Here is a 16,249-nt window from a genome sequence, read left to right on the forward strand (position 1 = left end):
TCGACTCACGAATATCAACAAGAGCTCCAGCAGTGTTAAGCAATAGGCGATCAAGGATAATTGGGACATCGGGATCTTCCTTCATATCCAAAACTACAAAGTCTATTGGAAAAACAAATTTTCCAATTTTCACCAAAATATCCTCCACTATGCCCCGGGGTTGTGTCACTGAATGGTTCGCCATGTGAATCTTCATTTTTGTAGCCCTCATCTTCTGAATATCCAATTTTTGATAAAATGAAAAAGGCATCAAATTAATGCTAGCCCCCGAATCTGCTAAAGCATTAACCTTCATTTTATTACGAAACTCACATGGAAGAGTGAGGCGTCCAGGATCCCCCATCTTTTCTGGTGTCTCTCCCAACACGGCTTTTGAGGTTTGTTCAGTTAGAACCACCTTAGACTGCTTCTTTAATTGCCTGCGAGTGTCTATCAAATCTTGCAATAATTTTTGATTCTCGGGAGTTTTGGATAAGGACTCGACAAAGGGAGTATTAATCGGGATCCCCTTCATATCCTTGACAAACTCTATATGCTCCTTCTCCAATAGACTAAGTGCAGTTCGGGGTGGAAATGGCAACGGTGGCTGATAAACTGGAACGGGTTCAAAGACTTTTTTATCAGATATGCGCCACGTCGTGGCTAGAGGAGTGTCACGTCGTGGCGAAGCTATTTCAGCAACCCTTTCATTTTCGAACTTTGACTTCTTGGGTTTTGGATCGGGCTGCTGTGGTTCTTCTTCCAATGCCTCCAGGAACTCAGAGATTGCTTCTTCTTCAGTATCGATGGCCATTACATGAGATTGGGTCTTTATTTTGGGATTCTTCGGGGACAATTTTTCATGAACCAGAGTGGCTGTACTTCAAGGTTATGGATGGAGGCTTGCTGATTCTTTATTAAGGTTTGTTGTTCCATGATAGCAGAATCAGTGGCATCGTGTCTCTTTTCCGAAGCTTCCATAAACTTCATCAAAATGGTCTCTAGATCGGGTTTCTTCTCGGCTAGTGGCTGCTCCTTTTGATAAAAGCCTCGACATGTCTGCCTATACTTCTCTTCTTTTTGCTTCTTATACTCCTCATATGGCAGCCACTCCTTCTTTGGTTTCCTCCAATCCTCATCAAACTTATCCCCACTAGAGTAGCACACTTGAGCTTTTCTGTTCCCAAATTCATCTACATTGCAGTCCTTGGTCAAGTGTGGACCACTACATCTTTCACAACCCACTCTTATGGCATGTATTGACTGGTCCATTTGTGTTATCCTTTGATCCAAATTGTTCATCATGGCCATTACAGCTGCTATTTCTTCAGTTTGGGCCCCTCCACCGCCTTTGATTCCATCTTGCCTAGGGTTGTGGTATTCGCGAGAGTGCTTCGCGAATTCTTCAATCAGCTCCTCGACCTCCCTTGGATTTTTCTTTGTCAAAGGTCCTTGAGAATCAAGGAGTTGTCTTGTCATAACGTTGAACCCATCATAGAAGATTGACATCTCTTGTTGCACATTTAGATCATGCTGAGGGAAATTTCTGAGCAAGCCCTTGTACCGCTCCCATGCTTCGTATAATGACTCCCCCGGCTGTTGCTCAAAGTTGGCTATTGCCTTCTTGAGTTTGGCTATCTTGGATGGCGGGCAAAACTGGTCCAGGAATTGCTCACGCATTTGAGCCCAAGTGGTAATTGTACCCGGTGGAAGTGATTTTAACCACTCCTTAGCAGCTCCTTTGAAAGTGATTGGAAGCATCCTAAGCAAGACTGTGTTTCTGTTGACATTTGGGACATTGAAGTAATCCGCAATGTCGTTGACTTCATCTAGATGCTTAAAAGCATCCTCATGATCTTTCCCAAAAAATGGGATATCCTTTAGTGCAGTCAATATGTGCCCCTTCAACTCGAATGTGGCAGTGGCAGGTATTGCGGGCTGGACTAAACCGGGACCCATATCTTCTCGGATCCATTTTTTGTAAGCTCCCATGGACATTTCTTCAATTGTTGCCATCTCGTTCCTTGGCTCGTTCTCGGGTTCGCTTGTATGTTCTTCAAATTCCGGCTCGGTATCATATTCGGACTCGGTTTGGACAGGTGTTTGATCCAAGTTCTCAAAATTACGCTTGTGCCTCGCGGATGAACTTGACTCTCCTATCTTCTTTCCCGACTTCCTTGAAAAAGCTGACTTCAATTCTTGTAACGGCGTCTTTTTCTTGTGAATTGCAGACTCGGGATCTTCAAGTGGTGGCACTAAGGGTGTGTTTGAGCATCTGGTCATGAACTCCTGTAACATTAACACAATAAAAAAACACGTAACACTGAAATAGAAAAATAAACTAAAAACTGAAAACTAAAATATTTTCAGAAACCACATTGTGGCACGTATCTGGCCACGTCGTGGACTATGTGACTATTTTTTTTAATGCTAATCAACTAAGCTAAGCTAATAAACACAAATAAATAAACAATTAACCTTTTGCAGATTTTATTCCACGAAAAGGGGTCGATTAATCTAATGCAAAGAAAATAAACTAATAAACGTGTCGTTCTTCGGCAACGGCGCCAAAAACTTGATGTGCACGAAAGTACCCACTAATTTTAATATTTATAACCTAACTAATTTAAACTAACTATGCACTTATAGGCAGTGTACCTAATCAGATTACAGTATAGCTTGGGTAAATCGGGTGTCGATCACAGGGAACGGTGTTACTAATTAATTACTTACTATTAAATTAACCTAATTATTAACAAGTTTAAAAGGGTTTTATCTGATTTTACAAGATCAGATGAACTTAAATCAAATTCAATAAGTAAAAATGCACTCTTGTTTAGTTTGAATCCAGTTCTTCCTTATGGCTAGCTAATGATTACGGATTATTAAGTTGGTTTTTAGTTGTATTAGTAATTTAGTTCTAACTTTACCAATAATTAACTAATTAATGTCAAACCATGTATGCTCACACATAATTAAACACAGAACTAATTATGTATGTAAATATGCTATGTAAGATTTGTTATATAAACGCAATTGTAGTCACAATACACGTTCTCTAGCACAGCTAAGCTTATTTACTCTAATTACTAACTAAGATTGGTCAATCCTAGCTCTAACAATTCAATGTTCACTAAATCATTAGGTAAACAAATTCATGCAGTTAGTGGTCACTAAGCTACACAGAACATGCAATCAAGCAATTAGAGAAACAAACAATAGCATGCTAAGTAATACAAATCAAACACAAGCAATTTTTACCAACTAAACTTAATCCATAAAAATTGAGCTATTCATAAGTTGGAAGCTTCATCTAGCTAAACAAGAGTAGCTAGATTCAACTGCTCATCACAGCAACTAATAAACTACACAACTTAAAGTAATAAAAAGTGTGTTCTAAAATATAGACCTTTACTCTTTTTGGTGTTGAAAACGTTTTCCAGAACCTTTCTTTCGCTCCAAATCGTCTTCTGGAACTCCTTCCTTCAGCCAAAAAGTTCTCCCTCTCATAATGATCAGGAACACTTAAATAGACTCCAAAATCCCGCGCCACGTCGTGGCTATCCAGGCCACGTCATGGGCTTCAAGTTATCCGTACTGGGCAAGGATTCCTCCGAATCGCGATCTTTGTCTTCTAGAATCCTCATGTCACGTCGTGGCCGACTTTGCCACGTCGTGGGTTTAATAACTTTCGTGGATTTATTCATTTATTGTCTTCCAAGTCTCCCATGTTCTACATATTGTCACTTTTGGTCCCTCTCTTCGAAAATCCTTTTAATTGACTGAAAATAACAATTTAAAGTCATAAGTACCATTATTCTAAACATATTATCAACTTATTAATAAAAATGTAGTTAAATATTGCCTAAAAATAGGTATAAATATGGCAATATCATCTAGTTAGCGCTTTCACAATATGATTCCTAATGGGAAAGAATCATGCTCTTACTCGCTTTGCTGTTTCATGAATAGCAATCTCTGTTCAGGGCTAACTCAACCCTTAGAGATTTTCAGAAGTGTTGGACTATTTCAGGAGGTGGTTCTACTATCTCTGTGTGAGATAGTATCCTTGGAACACCTAGTAGTCCAAGGAATCTCTAAGACAGGCCTTATTTTCTAAGATGTCGGTTTATTCCAGTCCGTGGGAAACGCATGTTCTTGTATAACCCATTGACTAACACCTAAGTCGGTGTTGAGTCTATAATCTCTTCATGATTGGGGTTATAAGTCTTAATGCAACATACCCTTTTTACTTTATTCAAGTATTCTTGCATTGCGAGGGTTATCATCTGGTTCTTGGCATTTTAGTATTCACTTCGGAGATTGCAGTCTATCGTCTACAGGGCAACGGTGACTTCTCCCGCGTGAGGAGGCGGTGTGGCCTACGCACTACTCGTCTGTAACTGAATGGACGAAGTGCCTGAGTAGTGCGAGCATCTTCTACAAATACTCTTCTGGTGGTTCTGAGTTTCTTCGTTCTAAATCGAATCTAGAGAGTATAAGGTTTCGTCGCTCGAAACTTCTGATTTCCTCATCCACTCTTCTCAGATTTTAACCTGTTACAACCTCCAGGTTTCTGGGATCTCTACTGAGATGCTTAATTTGCGGGATTACGCATGAATGGATAGTCGTAGTCAATGTTTTGACTCTTACGACTCGGGGTTCTTTACTAACTGAGGGTGTTAGCTATTATATTGGCTTAACCGGGATGACAACAAATTTCGAATTTGTGGTCATTTTAGTAGCTCAACCCGCAGTGGTTCTCTTGACTCTAGTTCCTATTCTATGGTATAGGATGAAGGGTTTTGCTATGAGGTTTTTGGTAGAGCTCATACTTGGCTTAACCACTAATACTTGGTGTATGCAAGCCGTATATAATTGAGATCGACGGGATGTTCAGTTGTGCGACTGCACCACAGACCCACAATCCAACGAGGAACAGGGAGTAGGGAGGAAGCACACACCTTAAATCTTTTTGATCTAAATTATATACCACTCTTATGCATATACTCAGTTAATAGTAGTGAATCCCATGAGTTCTTTCCTCTTGATTCACGAACCTGATTGTGAGGTGCTAATGGTCTTTCTGGGGGATCTACGGAGTAGGTTTCAGGTGGTTATCGTCTTCTGGAATGCCTGCAGTGTCTTTCGCTTCAGGTTCTATCTATCTAAAAAAGGGTTGGTTAACAGCGCGCGATACCCTACTCAGGGGTATTTCGGAAGGTTTTAGATAAGAGAGACGATTGACGGATCGCATTAGGTTTTATTATTAGGTTCGGAAGAACCTTTATTTGCCGAAATGGCTACGGTGAAAGTTCTTTTTACACAGCACTAGGAATTTACACATGGTTGCACTAAGTCGAACCATGATTGATAGAGGCGTCGAAGTTGGCATACATCGACATGACATAGAATGAGGGTCGATATGGCCATGTGCTGAACGGGCACACAAGTTCTTGGCGTCTCGGGCTTCGTCCTGTGTATCACTGTCGCGGATACTTACACTAATTGAGTCGACGCGGAACTATAGAGGGTCCTGAGGTTTCGGAATAATGTACTTTTCATGAATGGATTCTCACGAGGTCTTTCTATAATCGTTTAGCATACACTAGTTATGTATAATTAAGGTGGGAAGGACTGTTGACTGAGCGACTCTGCCCTAAATCCACAACCAAACGAGGAACAGGAAATGAGGCAGCATCACTCACTCGAAGTCCATCCATCTTAATTATACATGGCTTTAACGTATATACCGAGCCATTATAGCTTTACCTAATGAAATTTTGAATTTTTACAACAGTGTTGCGACTTTCGCCTTAACGGGAGAGTAATTACATTTAGAATTAGCCTTTTAATGTTTTCGGTTAATTATCTGAGATTGAGAGACGTACCAAAATTTACCGGGTTCATTGATGCTTCTCCTAGGTATTAGGGTTAGGCTCCTCCTGCGTCCTTGTCGTTTCTTTCAGTTGGGTAGTCCTTCTTGAAGTGTCCAATCTCACCACATAGATGGCATACTGGACTGGTCGCCACATTGGTGGTTGATGTAATAAACTCAACCGGGGTTCTACAGAAGCGGGCGACATGCCCCTTCATGTTGCACCTAACGCAAAAGAGTCCTCCACAGGTACCATGATGATGGTAGTTACACTTGCTACAGTGGGGAAGGCTTCCTAGGTATGGTCTTCCAGGTGTCGGGATGGAAGGGTTGGCAGGGGTATTGACTGTCTCAGCTCGTTGCCCCTCGGAAGGTCCTTGAGCTGAGGTACTTCCCTCCATGTTCTTGAACTTTCTCTTCAGTGGATTTGGTTGAGGTTCTTGGGGGGCTGGGTACGTAGGAGTTGGTTGTTGTCGTCTATTGCTAGAATCGGGAATCTCGATAGGACTCCTGCTAACATTGGTGTTGTTAGCATTCAGCTAAGCCATGACAGCTGCTACGGCTGCCGAGACTGCAGCTTGGAACATAGCTTCATCGAATAGGAGATCTGTTTCTTGCCAACAGATTGGTTACGTTTCTTCGGAGGCATGGATTTCCTACACGGAAAGGAACATAAGCTGATGAGAGATGATGTTTAACTCTAGACGTATCTATCCTTACTATAATAGGCATAAATTTTCCCGCGCCTCGAATATTGGTTATCTGAGTGTCGACCTACATCCCTATGATGTAGTCCGGGTATTCAAGGTAGGAGTAAGAGTATCGGAAAGCCATAAGATGGGGGTCGTTCCTACTAAATTATCTTTAAACTTGAGAGATTCACTCTCCGGCTTTGGAAAGATTCTTGGACAGTTCGGAACGAGGATCACGGAAGAAAAGGGCTCATGAAAACTTATGGCTAAGCACCCTCAATCGAGGTTTTGAAATCCGATCTAATCGTATTATTTGCGACGGGGAAAGGCGATTTACCTAACACATCGTGTGAGTAGTGTAATCACTAACTCACTAAATTGTATTATTTTATGGGTGTATTAGCGCAGCAAATACGAGGAAAAGACACTTCTCGGGTTCCATGTAGTGGGTCCCTCTGTCTACCTCTTACCCCTGACTGGAATAGGCGTTGGTTTTTCTTCGGGTATTTACCTAGGGTTCTCCTCTCCTGTAGACATACTGAATCTCTACTCCGCCTTACTTCTGATCCTGAATCTGAGTGTCATCGCTTCATGATGGATGACTGGAAATCTCGGAAGTTCAGGCGAATTTCCCGCCGATGTCCCTAAAAGGTATAGGTACTTGGTGGTTTCAATAGTCTCGTCCTAGTTCATTTATTTCCGAACTGGAAATCTTCTCAATGAACTTCTTCTGGGTCTGAATTAACTCTTCCGTCACACACTGAAGTGGATAAGGTCTTCTATAGGGTTCGTGCGAGAATGGAAATGTCTAGAGAATCCTAAGAGATTATTAAAACATTTCACTGGGTGATCCATATTGAGCCCTGCTAGAATTACATAGCGTACACAAATCATATATAACTTAGATCCAATAGGCCTTCGAATATGTGATACTACTCTATGTCCACATCCAAACAGGAAAAAGGAAGTAAAGCGAAACCACACATTCTTAGTCTATGGGATCCTTATTATATATAACCTTGGAAGTATATCCTCTGTAATCATAGGTATATCAATAAGGATCTTTTTAGTTTTTCACACAAGGTTATCTATGTGTCTTAAAATACCCCTATGGTATTTTAATTTCTTGTTTGATTCTTAACTTCTGAATATGATTCTGGGATTAATGTGACTCTTTTAGTATTTCAAAATACTCCCATAGTATTTTAAACTTTATGTTTGGCTCTAACATTCCTATTTGGTAAGTTTCAGATTCGTTGCACACCACCATCACTCCCAAGCACACGTTGGTTGCATCTCAAATAAATGTAGTTGATCAAGTTACATTTATTCTAGCTTACGATTACATAACTGCCTAGGTTTGACGGTAATGGTCAACATCCAAAGACTTTTATTTTGTTCTTCTTGTGATACTGTTGTTCGAATGTTTAGATTCTGGATGTTCTTATACTTTGGTAAAATATGGTTATATTTTAAAGTATAATTCTTGGTCAGAGTGTTTTATCCCTTTGTATTTATAGGTTGTATATCTTTTATGAATTGATATACTGAGCTCACTATAAACGACGCTCTGATACCAATCTGTCACACCCCAAAACCAGAAAGGCGGAAACGTTCTGGGGTGAAGGATGTCATGTCAAGTATCACAACATATGCAGTATAGTAATCAAAGTACAACAACCATTGCATTAATAGTAATAATTTTACATAGGTTACATGTCATAGTAAAATCAAAGTAATTACAGAACATAACATAGATGCAGCTCGGTACAAGGTTGTCTTCACAAAAGCTCCCGGGATGTACCTGTCTATCGATGACCTGAGAATACAAGTTATTTTGAAAGAGAGTATCATCATTTTATAATGCTGGTGAGTCCATAAGTATTTAGTGTCATTTGTATAAATACACATTTTTATTCAAAATAACTTTATGAAAGATAGTAATCTAGAATCTACGATGTATTAGCGTTCTTTCCAGAAAATCCTATATTTTCTAAATAAAAGAAGTCTTCTACCAAGACCCGACAGATTTATGTTTTAAGGAGTAATTTTCCCCAAAAATACTATCATTACCAAAATATAGTATTGACTTTAAAGGAATAACGAGAAGATCACAAGTAAAAATACTAGGGGAAAATAACATATACCTCAGCAGTAATACTGCTAACTAAAGCAAAAGAAATCATAGACTCCAGGAGAGTATCGAATGAATGATAGGCCTGACTCAGCCTAACAAAAGGAAGCACAGACTCCAGACAGTATCGAATGAACGATACAGCTAGCAAAGTCTAAAACAAAGGGTGAATGTGAACTCGTATGTAACCATGCTGATCGACGATAGAGTATCCGATGACCCTCCAGGTCACGCGTAGAGGTAGTGGCATTATGTCACCCATGGGCCTTACCGGCACGGACTGTAGCTAGTAGTCTAGGTGTGGGAGTGTCAGTCACGTATAGATCTATACACATGATGTTCGCTCTCCTTCCCGGACACTCTGGTTACACGGCGTTGGCGCAATGAAGCGTCGTAGAGGGAAATAGTGTGTCACATTCTAAGGTAAAAGAGAGAGAGATAGAGAGAGAGAGAGAGAGAGATAGAGAGAGAGAGAGAGATAAACGGAGAGATAGATAGATAGAGAGAGAGAGAGAGAGAGATAGAGAGAGAGAGAGATAGAGTCTCCTAACTATTCCTATAATAGTTACTAGGGTTCTAGAAACATGAATAATAGAAGGATGCCTGTACTACTCAAGGCGATGAATTGGCTGAGAGAGAGAGAGAGAGATTTTATGTCCATACATGTATACATGATATATAACTAATGTTTAAACGACCTTCGGATGGATAACCGATACCCCGAAGCCACATCCAAACAAGGAAAAGGAATCAAAGCGAGTTAGCCTTCCTAAGTCCTTTAAACATTACTTATATAACTATACATACACGGGCATGCATTTAACGAAATAAAAGCATAGAAGAAAACTTTGGTAAAACCTTTGGAAAACCTTTACACTTAAGAAGTTTACGACTTGATGTCATTTTCTAACAACAAGTTTTGAAAACCTTTGGAAATCCTTTGAAAAAATTTTCATAAACAGCTTTTAAAATGATTTTATAAAACAGTTTAAGTGAAGAAAACCTTTGGAAAACCTTTAATAAGAAATTACGACTGGATGTCTCTGTAGTAAACAAGCTTTGAAAAACATTGGATAACCTTTAATGATCTAAAAAGGGATATTCATACTTTAACAAGATTCGAAAACATGATTTGGAAATCTTAAGCTGGATAAAACAGTTTAACATGCAAAATCTATTTTGCTATACAGTTATTAATCACATGTGATTTATCTAATAACTGTACAATTCAACTTGTATTCCCCCCTATAAAAGCAGTTAAAATCAATTAAAATGTTATTTCAGGGGTATGAACTCACCTGCTAGGAGTGGATCGGATGGAGGTGTCGGTTGAGTGCTCGATGTCAAGTAAAGACTTGAACACACTTAATGACCTAGTAACATATGAAGACATATGTTTACATATAATTAGTGATTATAATACTAATTAAACATGTATAAGCATCCTAATGTGCGGAAAAACACTTTGGTCAAGTGCTAGGAGGTTATTAGGTTGCAATAAGGGAGTGTATGGCCTAATTAGGGAGTTTACTCTTCAAGAGTAAACTCTTAGAGGAGATTTCGGCCCAATGACCATATCCCCATGAGTTTACGGTCGTAAACTCATGGGTGGTGTGTTCTTGGATGTTTAAAGGTCTTACAACACTTGTGGAATTATGCTAGGTTCAATTCTATGGCATAGGAAGTGGTTAAGTCCTCAAATGGACCATTTATGGGAGTTTACGGCTGTAAACATAGAGTTTACGGCCGTAAACTCTTACTTGTCCCCTTACTTCACGGTTTAATGGTTCTAGGTTAAGCACACATGATTCTAGTCCAATATGCAAGCCATGGAAGGAAGTTAGGGCACCATTTGACCTCCTTAGAGGAGTTTACGGCCAAGGGACCAATCCTTGGGGGGTTTACAGCCATAATCTCCTAAGTTCATGGTTTCCTTGGTGTTTAAAGTTCCTACTTCAATGGTGGTTGGTTCTAGACATTATTCCAAGCCATAGGGGGTGTTTAAGGGGCAATTTAACAACTTAAATGGTGTTCACGGCCTATGAAGAGGGGTTTACGGTCCAAGAATGTTCTTGGGCCGTAAACTCATGTTTACTCCTCAAATGACAAGATTTTGGTGTTCTAAACTCTTACATGCAAGCCCTTAAGTCATAGCTAAGCACTAGGAGTGATTTGGAAGGGTTTGGGGGCTTCAAAACCCCACTTATGGGTGTTTGCGGTCCAAGAGTGTTCTTGGGCCGTAAACACATGATTTTGAGGCTTTTGGATGATTTAATCACGAATTTGCATGCTAAACAAGCTAAACAACAAGCTAGGATAGATTACTTACAAGTTTGGAGTTTGAAAGAGGTTTTTTTGGATAAAGAGCAACTTGTAGAGAGAGAGAGAGAGAGTAGAGATAGAGTGGAAAGGGTGTAAATGGGGTTCACTCACCCTTATATAGGGGTTGAGTTTGTGGCCCGGTGGAAATCTACCCGATACCGAAGTTAAACGGGGCTTATGGTCGTACCCGATTAAGTGGTCGTAACTCGACGTGGTCGTAATCTAAAAACTTTTCAAAGGGATACCGAGGATGTTTCACGTGTTTCTAATTCGTTTGGAAACTCATGAAGTCATAATAAAAGTCCCAATTTAATTAACATAATCCAAAAGGTTAACCAAACAATTTAATAAAGCGAGTTTTATTAGCGGAAAAGGGTTTACTGTGACGGGATAAATTTCAGGTTGGCACATTATGATTTATGACCTACTTATTAATTAGGATATTATTTGATTGACTAGTTTGGGGATTCTCCTGTTCAGCATCCCGAGCATCTATTTGTTTATTAGCGGATTGTGGTGAGTTTGCTCATTATACTATAGGATACTAGGTTAGTATGTGCTTGTTGTCTTTGTGAATCTTGATGTGTGCATGTATTCTTGTTTGTTGTATGTATGTGGGGTGAAATAGACTCAGGGTGATATAGACTCGGTACAACCTTGAGCTGTCATTTGAGTTGAAATAGACTTAGGAGTGAAATAGACCCGGATAGCCTTGAGCTGTCATATGAGTTCAAATAAACTCGGGGGTGAAATAGATCCGGGGGTGAAACAGACGCGGTTCAACCATGAGCTGAGATTTATGTATGGTATGTGGTATTTTGGGGAACTCACTAAGCTTTGTGCTTATAGTTTTCAATTTATGTTTTAGGTACTTCCACTTTATATGATTTTGATGTACCTTTGGATGATTATTGACGTACTATGGTTTCCCTTGTGATTTTTATAAACATATTTGGTTAATTGTGTTACTAAAACAAAAATGAAATTTTTGGTCATGGATTTTTTGGACGTTACATGACATCTAGTCTCACTTGTTTCTTAAAGGCCTTAACTGAATTGAAATTTGAATAATGTAGAAAGGCTCACTAACCAAAGTTGCATCATGTTCATGATCCCTTTGTATGACTCTAATAGTTATCCTTCTCTTACCATCATTTCCCTCGTCTAATGAAGGCCCAGACAATAAATCTCTATGTTGATCACTTCCATGTCACCTTCTTGTGTAACTTCATGTACATTACTTTTAGAAGAACCTCCAACCTTTTTTGCATCCTTGTCAATGTTCATATGGAAATCTTTAATATCCATATCAACATCGTCTATGAGATTTTCGTCATCAATAAGAACATCACTATCTTTACTATCCTTATCATCATCAAACTCATGATCATTTCTATTGTTGTCTCCAAGCTCCTCATTGTCCAAATTCATTTCTAAATCAACATTGTATGTACAATTCTCATGGTTAATCAGTGATGGTTCTTTATATGATTCTGATGGATGATTATTGACATACTCTAATTTCCTTTGTGGTTTTTATAAACATTTGGTTAATGGTGTTATTAAAACAAAAATGGAATTTGTTGGTCATGAATTTTTGGGACGTTACATGGCATGTAGTCTCACTTGTTGATTAAAGGCCTTAGCTGAACTGAAATTTAAATAATGTAGAAAGGCTTACTAACCAAAGTTGCATCACTTTCATGATCCCTTTGTACAACTCTAATAGTTTTTCTTCGCTTACAATCATTTCCCTCGTCTAATGAAGACCAGACAAAAAAACCTTTATGTTGATCACTTCCAAGTCACCTTCTTGTGTAACTTCATGTACATTACATTTAGAAGAACCTCCAATCCATTCTGCATCCTTGTCAATGTTCATATGGAAATCTTTAATATCCACATCAACATCGTCTATGAGATTTTCCTCATCAATAAGAAAATTACTATATTGACTATCAATATCATCATCAAACTCATGATCATTGCTATTGTTGTCTTCAAGTTCCTCATTGTCCAAATTCATTTCTAAATCAACATTATATGTACAATTGTCATGGTCAACCACTAATGGTTCTTTGTCTAAGTGACTAACATTCTCAACTCGTGTTTGGTCTGGAATACTATCATTCTTAACTTCTGTTTGGTCTGGAAAACTCTTATGTTTAACTTGGGTTTCGTCTGGAACACTCTCATGCTTAATTAGAGAGTCATGCCACTTCAAGAACAACCTTTTGGAGCAACCTAGTGGTTATTGAATACCATCAATTCTAGGTGTACTAGGATTGGGGGACATAGAATATATATGTAAATTTGTTTTCCCATGCTCAATGTATACATCAATTAACTTATGGTTACCAACATATGTACCCAAATGGTGAACATCCTGATGAGAACCTAAAATCCAAATTGCCAAATGGTCTTAAAAAATGATAGTAGAGCAACATATTGTCTGAATCAATATGCCCAAGTTCCTCCATCATCTAGCCAATTGCGTGAATGAAAAAGGTGTCAATGTCTAGTAAATCAACGTAATTTTGCCTACCTTTGATGTACCTTCTTCTAAAGAACCGTGTAAATTGTCCACCATGGTGTAATCGGATAGAGAATGTCGTAGGATGTCCAACCATATACTAAGGGGAAAGATCAATCAGTTAAATTACTAACATTGAGGGAATTATGAACACTTACCATATCTACGAGCAATGTCAATCTCGTCCATGATACAAAAACGTATCTTCTAATGCGCCATCGTCGTCTTCAAATATAGGGTTTTCTCGATCAAGGATTTTCAGTTGGGGTGTGTGAAGGTTTTGTGTCTGATATTAGCTATAGCATGAACAATTCATCTTATTTCTCAACGGTAGAATGTTGCTAATGTAAAATGTCAAATATAACCCCAACGTGCAAGGCACGTTAGGTGTCTAACAAAAACAATTGGCAAAATGTTATAACAGGGACCAAGCGTGTTACATAATTAAAACATGTGGATGGTCCGTGTTAAAAAAAATAAACAAATAAATAAAAAACTTACGGACCAAACGTGCATTTTATACTAGGTCGTAGGGACCATTTGTGTAATTTTCTCCTAAACAAATTTTTTAAAAGTTTTTTATTATATAAAAATTAATGGATAAATCATAGCAAAAGTAACAAGTATTTACGATATATTGGAGATGCTAATTTTTTTGTTATTTTTTTTTCTAAATTTTTCTAAGAGAATCAAATTCCCATTAAATGATTTTTGCTTACAAAAATAAATGTAAAACATGAATCACATTTGTCGGATATTTGGTCTGTAATCCTGATATCTCGCGATTCTTTCCCGTAACCCTTCCTCACACTATAAAACCCGCACCACCCGGCATTCTTTCTGTATCACATCATCTCACACACTCAACTCTTCTGATCTCTCAATCTCTCCGTCAGCAATGGCGCTCCGGCGAACCCTAACTAAACGTCTCATCAAAGACCAAACCCCCTTCATAGATCATACACCTTTCACTTCTCTCTCATCGCACAGAGCCTTAAATGCAGCCAACTCGAATCTCAAACGCGACCTGTTGACGTCGCCGGAGAACTCTTCCCCCACTGCGGATGCTGGATTCTTCCGGCGGTTTCTTCAGCGGAGAAAAATCAACCAGTCGTCGACAATGAGCCTACCGGAGTTGTTTTTATTTCCGGTTGGCGAGAAACTGAGGGAGAAGCTGAACATATCTAACGGAGAACGTGTTATGCTTGACGGACTAAGGAATCCGGTAACGGAGCGTCCACCGGTTTCTATCGATTCCGTCGGAATATCAGTGAATGATGCGAGGAAGATCCTGAGATTTTCTCAGTTGCAGAAGGTGAGATCTGCGTTGAAACAGATCCCAACGAATTCGATTAGCTACTCCGAATTTCTCACAGTCTGCATTGACATTTGTAATAATCACGATCAAGGCGTAGAGTTCTCCAAAATGTTGGATGAAGCTGGAGACGTCATTGTCTTGGGAAACGTCGTCTTCCTCCGTCCCGATCAGGTATCAATCAAACTCTGTTACATGAAAGAAAATTGAAGAATCGATTACCCAATTCTAATTTCTGAAAACAGAGATTATCTTCCATATTTCATAACTGATACATCTTTTCTTGCTTTCAGTTGACAAAATCAATGGAGAAACTGATATCACAATCCATCGCCATTCCAAACGACCCAAGAAAACAACAACTCGAAGAATTAGAAACCCAAAAAGCTTTAATCGATCAAAAATCAGTCTCCCAAGTTCGAGGTGAGCTCTATTGTGGTCTCGGATTTCTGGTAATCCAAACAATGGCGTTCATGAGGTTAACATTTTGGGAACTTAGTTGGGATGTAATGGAACCCATCTGCTTCTTCTTCACATCTTTCCACTTTGCACTCGCATACATGTTCTTCATAAGAACATCCAAAGAACCCACTTTTGAAGGCTACTTTCAACGTAGGTTTAAAACAAAGCAAAAGAAGCTTATGGAGGTTTACAATTTTGATCTTGAAAAGTACAACCAACTTCGTAAGGCCTTTTATCCTACATGTGAAAATTTAAGTTTTCAAGATTTGGGTCAAGGAGGAAGGGGAAATACAGTTTTTGGTTAAGTTATATGTAAATAATTGGATTGTAGTATGGAGTTCTTGTCTCTCCTTTTTTGAGTAATGGGACTAATCTTATGCTTTTGACATGAGGTTGTTAGGTGCAACAATTAGTTTTTGTTGTAAGACATAAGAGTTGATGTAGATTTGTAATATTATATAATCAACCAACTTTGTTGAACATGAAGAACAAGCTTTGTTGAAGTAATTGTTTTTGAAATTCTAAATCATAACTCTAGTTCTAATCAATCTTTATTTATAATAGACTATGTGTATGTTCGCATAATAATAAGATTATGTGGCTAAAGTAGATTTGATTAAATAGTCAAATATGTTGGAATGTATGTATGTTCACACAAATAAACAACATACAATTAAGATATTTTACGATTAGTATGTGCTTACAAATTGAATATTTTTTACAGCGTTCTAACTAGCGCTTCATTGTAAACAATGTATTTTTATATCAAAGTTTGGTTTATTATATCTTCATCTGTATGTAGAGTGATTATACCATTTTTTTTCTTAATAAATATAAACAATATTTCTTAAAGAATCTAGTTAATTATGATCGATGTGAAAAGATTTTGGATCATTGGATGCTAGGAGAATATGAATAACATATTTTCTTTGTA

The 16,249-nt window shown here is 38.5% G+C and overlaps 1 protein-coding gene and 1 non-coding gene across 2 annotated transcripts; both read left to right on the top strand.

The window, feature by feature from the left end:
- The first annotated feature begins 1,504 nt into the window (after window positions 1–1,504).
- On the top strand, window positions 1,505–1,611 carry LOC145103456 (small nucleolar RNA R71). Its single transcript, XR_013706548.1, has one exon. It is a non-coding gene; the product is annotated as a small nucleolar RNA R71 (small nucleolar RNA).
- A 12,778-nt stretch (window positions 1,612–14,389) lies between these two features.
- Window positions 14,390–15,703, top strand: LOC145096798 (calcium uniporter (DUF607)). The gene is made up of 2 exons (XM_079034151.1): window positions 14,390–15,027; window positions 15,147–15,703. The coding sequence occupies exons 1-2, from the start codon at window positions 14,437–14,439 to the stop codon at window positions 15,618–15,620; spliced, it is 1,065 nt and encodes a 354-aa protein (XP_078890277.1). The 5' UTR covers window positions 14,390–14,436; the 3' UTR covers window positions 15,621–15,703.
- Window positions 15,704–16,249: the final 546 nt, after the last annotated feature.

The sequence above is a fragment of the Lactuca serriola genome, chromosome 4 (genome assembly GCF_051521515.1).
Source record: "Lactuca serriola cultivar US96UC23 chromosome 4, Lser_US96UC23_V15, whole genome shotgun sequence".
NCBI lineage: Eukaryota > Viridiplantae > Streptophyta > Magnoliopsida > Asterales > Asteraceae > Lactuca > Lactuca serriola.

Bases quoted from the DNA above. Each gene is read 5' to 3' on its own strand.
- LOC145096798 (XM_079034151.1), top strand. From the start codon at position 14,437: ATGGCGCTCCGGCGAACCCTAACTAAACGTCTCATCAAAGACCAAACC. The intron at 15,028-15,146 runs GTATCAATCAAA...TCTTGCTTTCAG, and splicing joins TCTTCCTCCGTCCCGATCAG to TTGACAAAATCAATGGAGAA.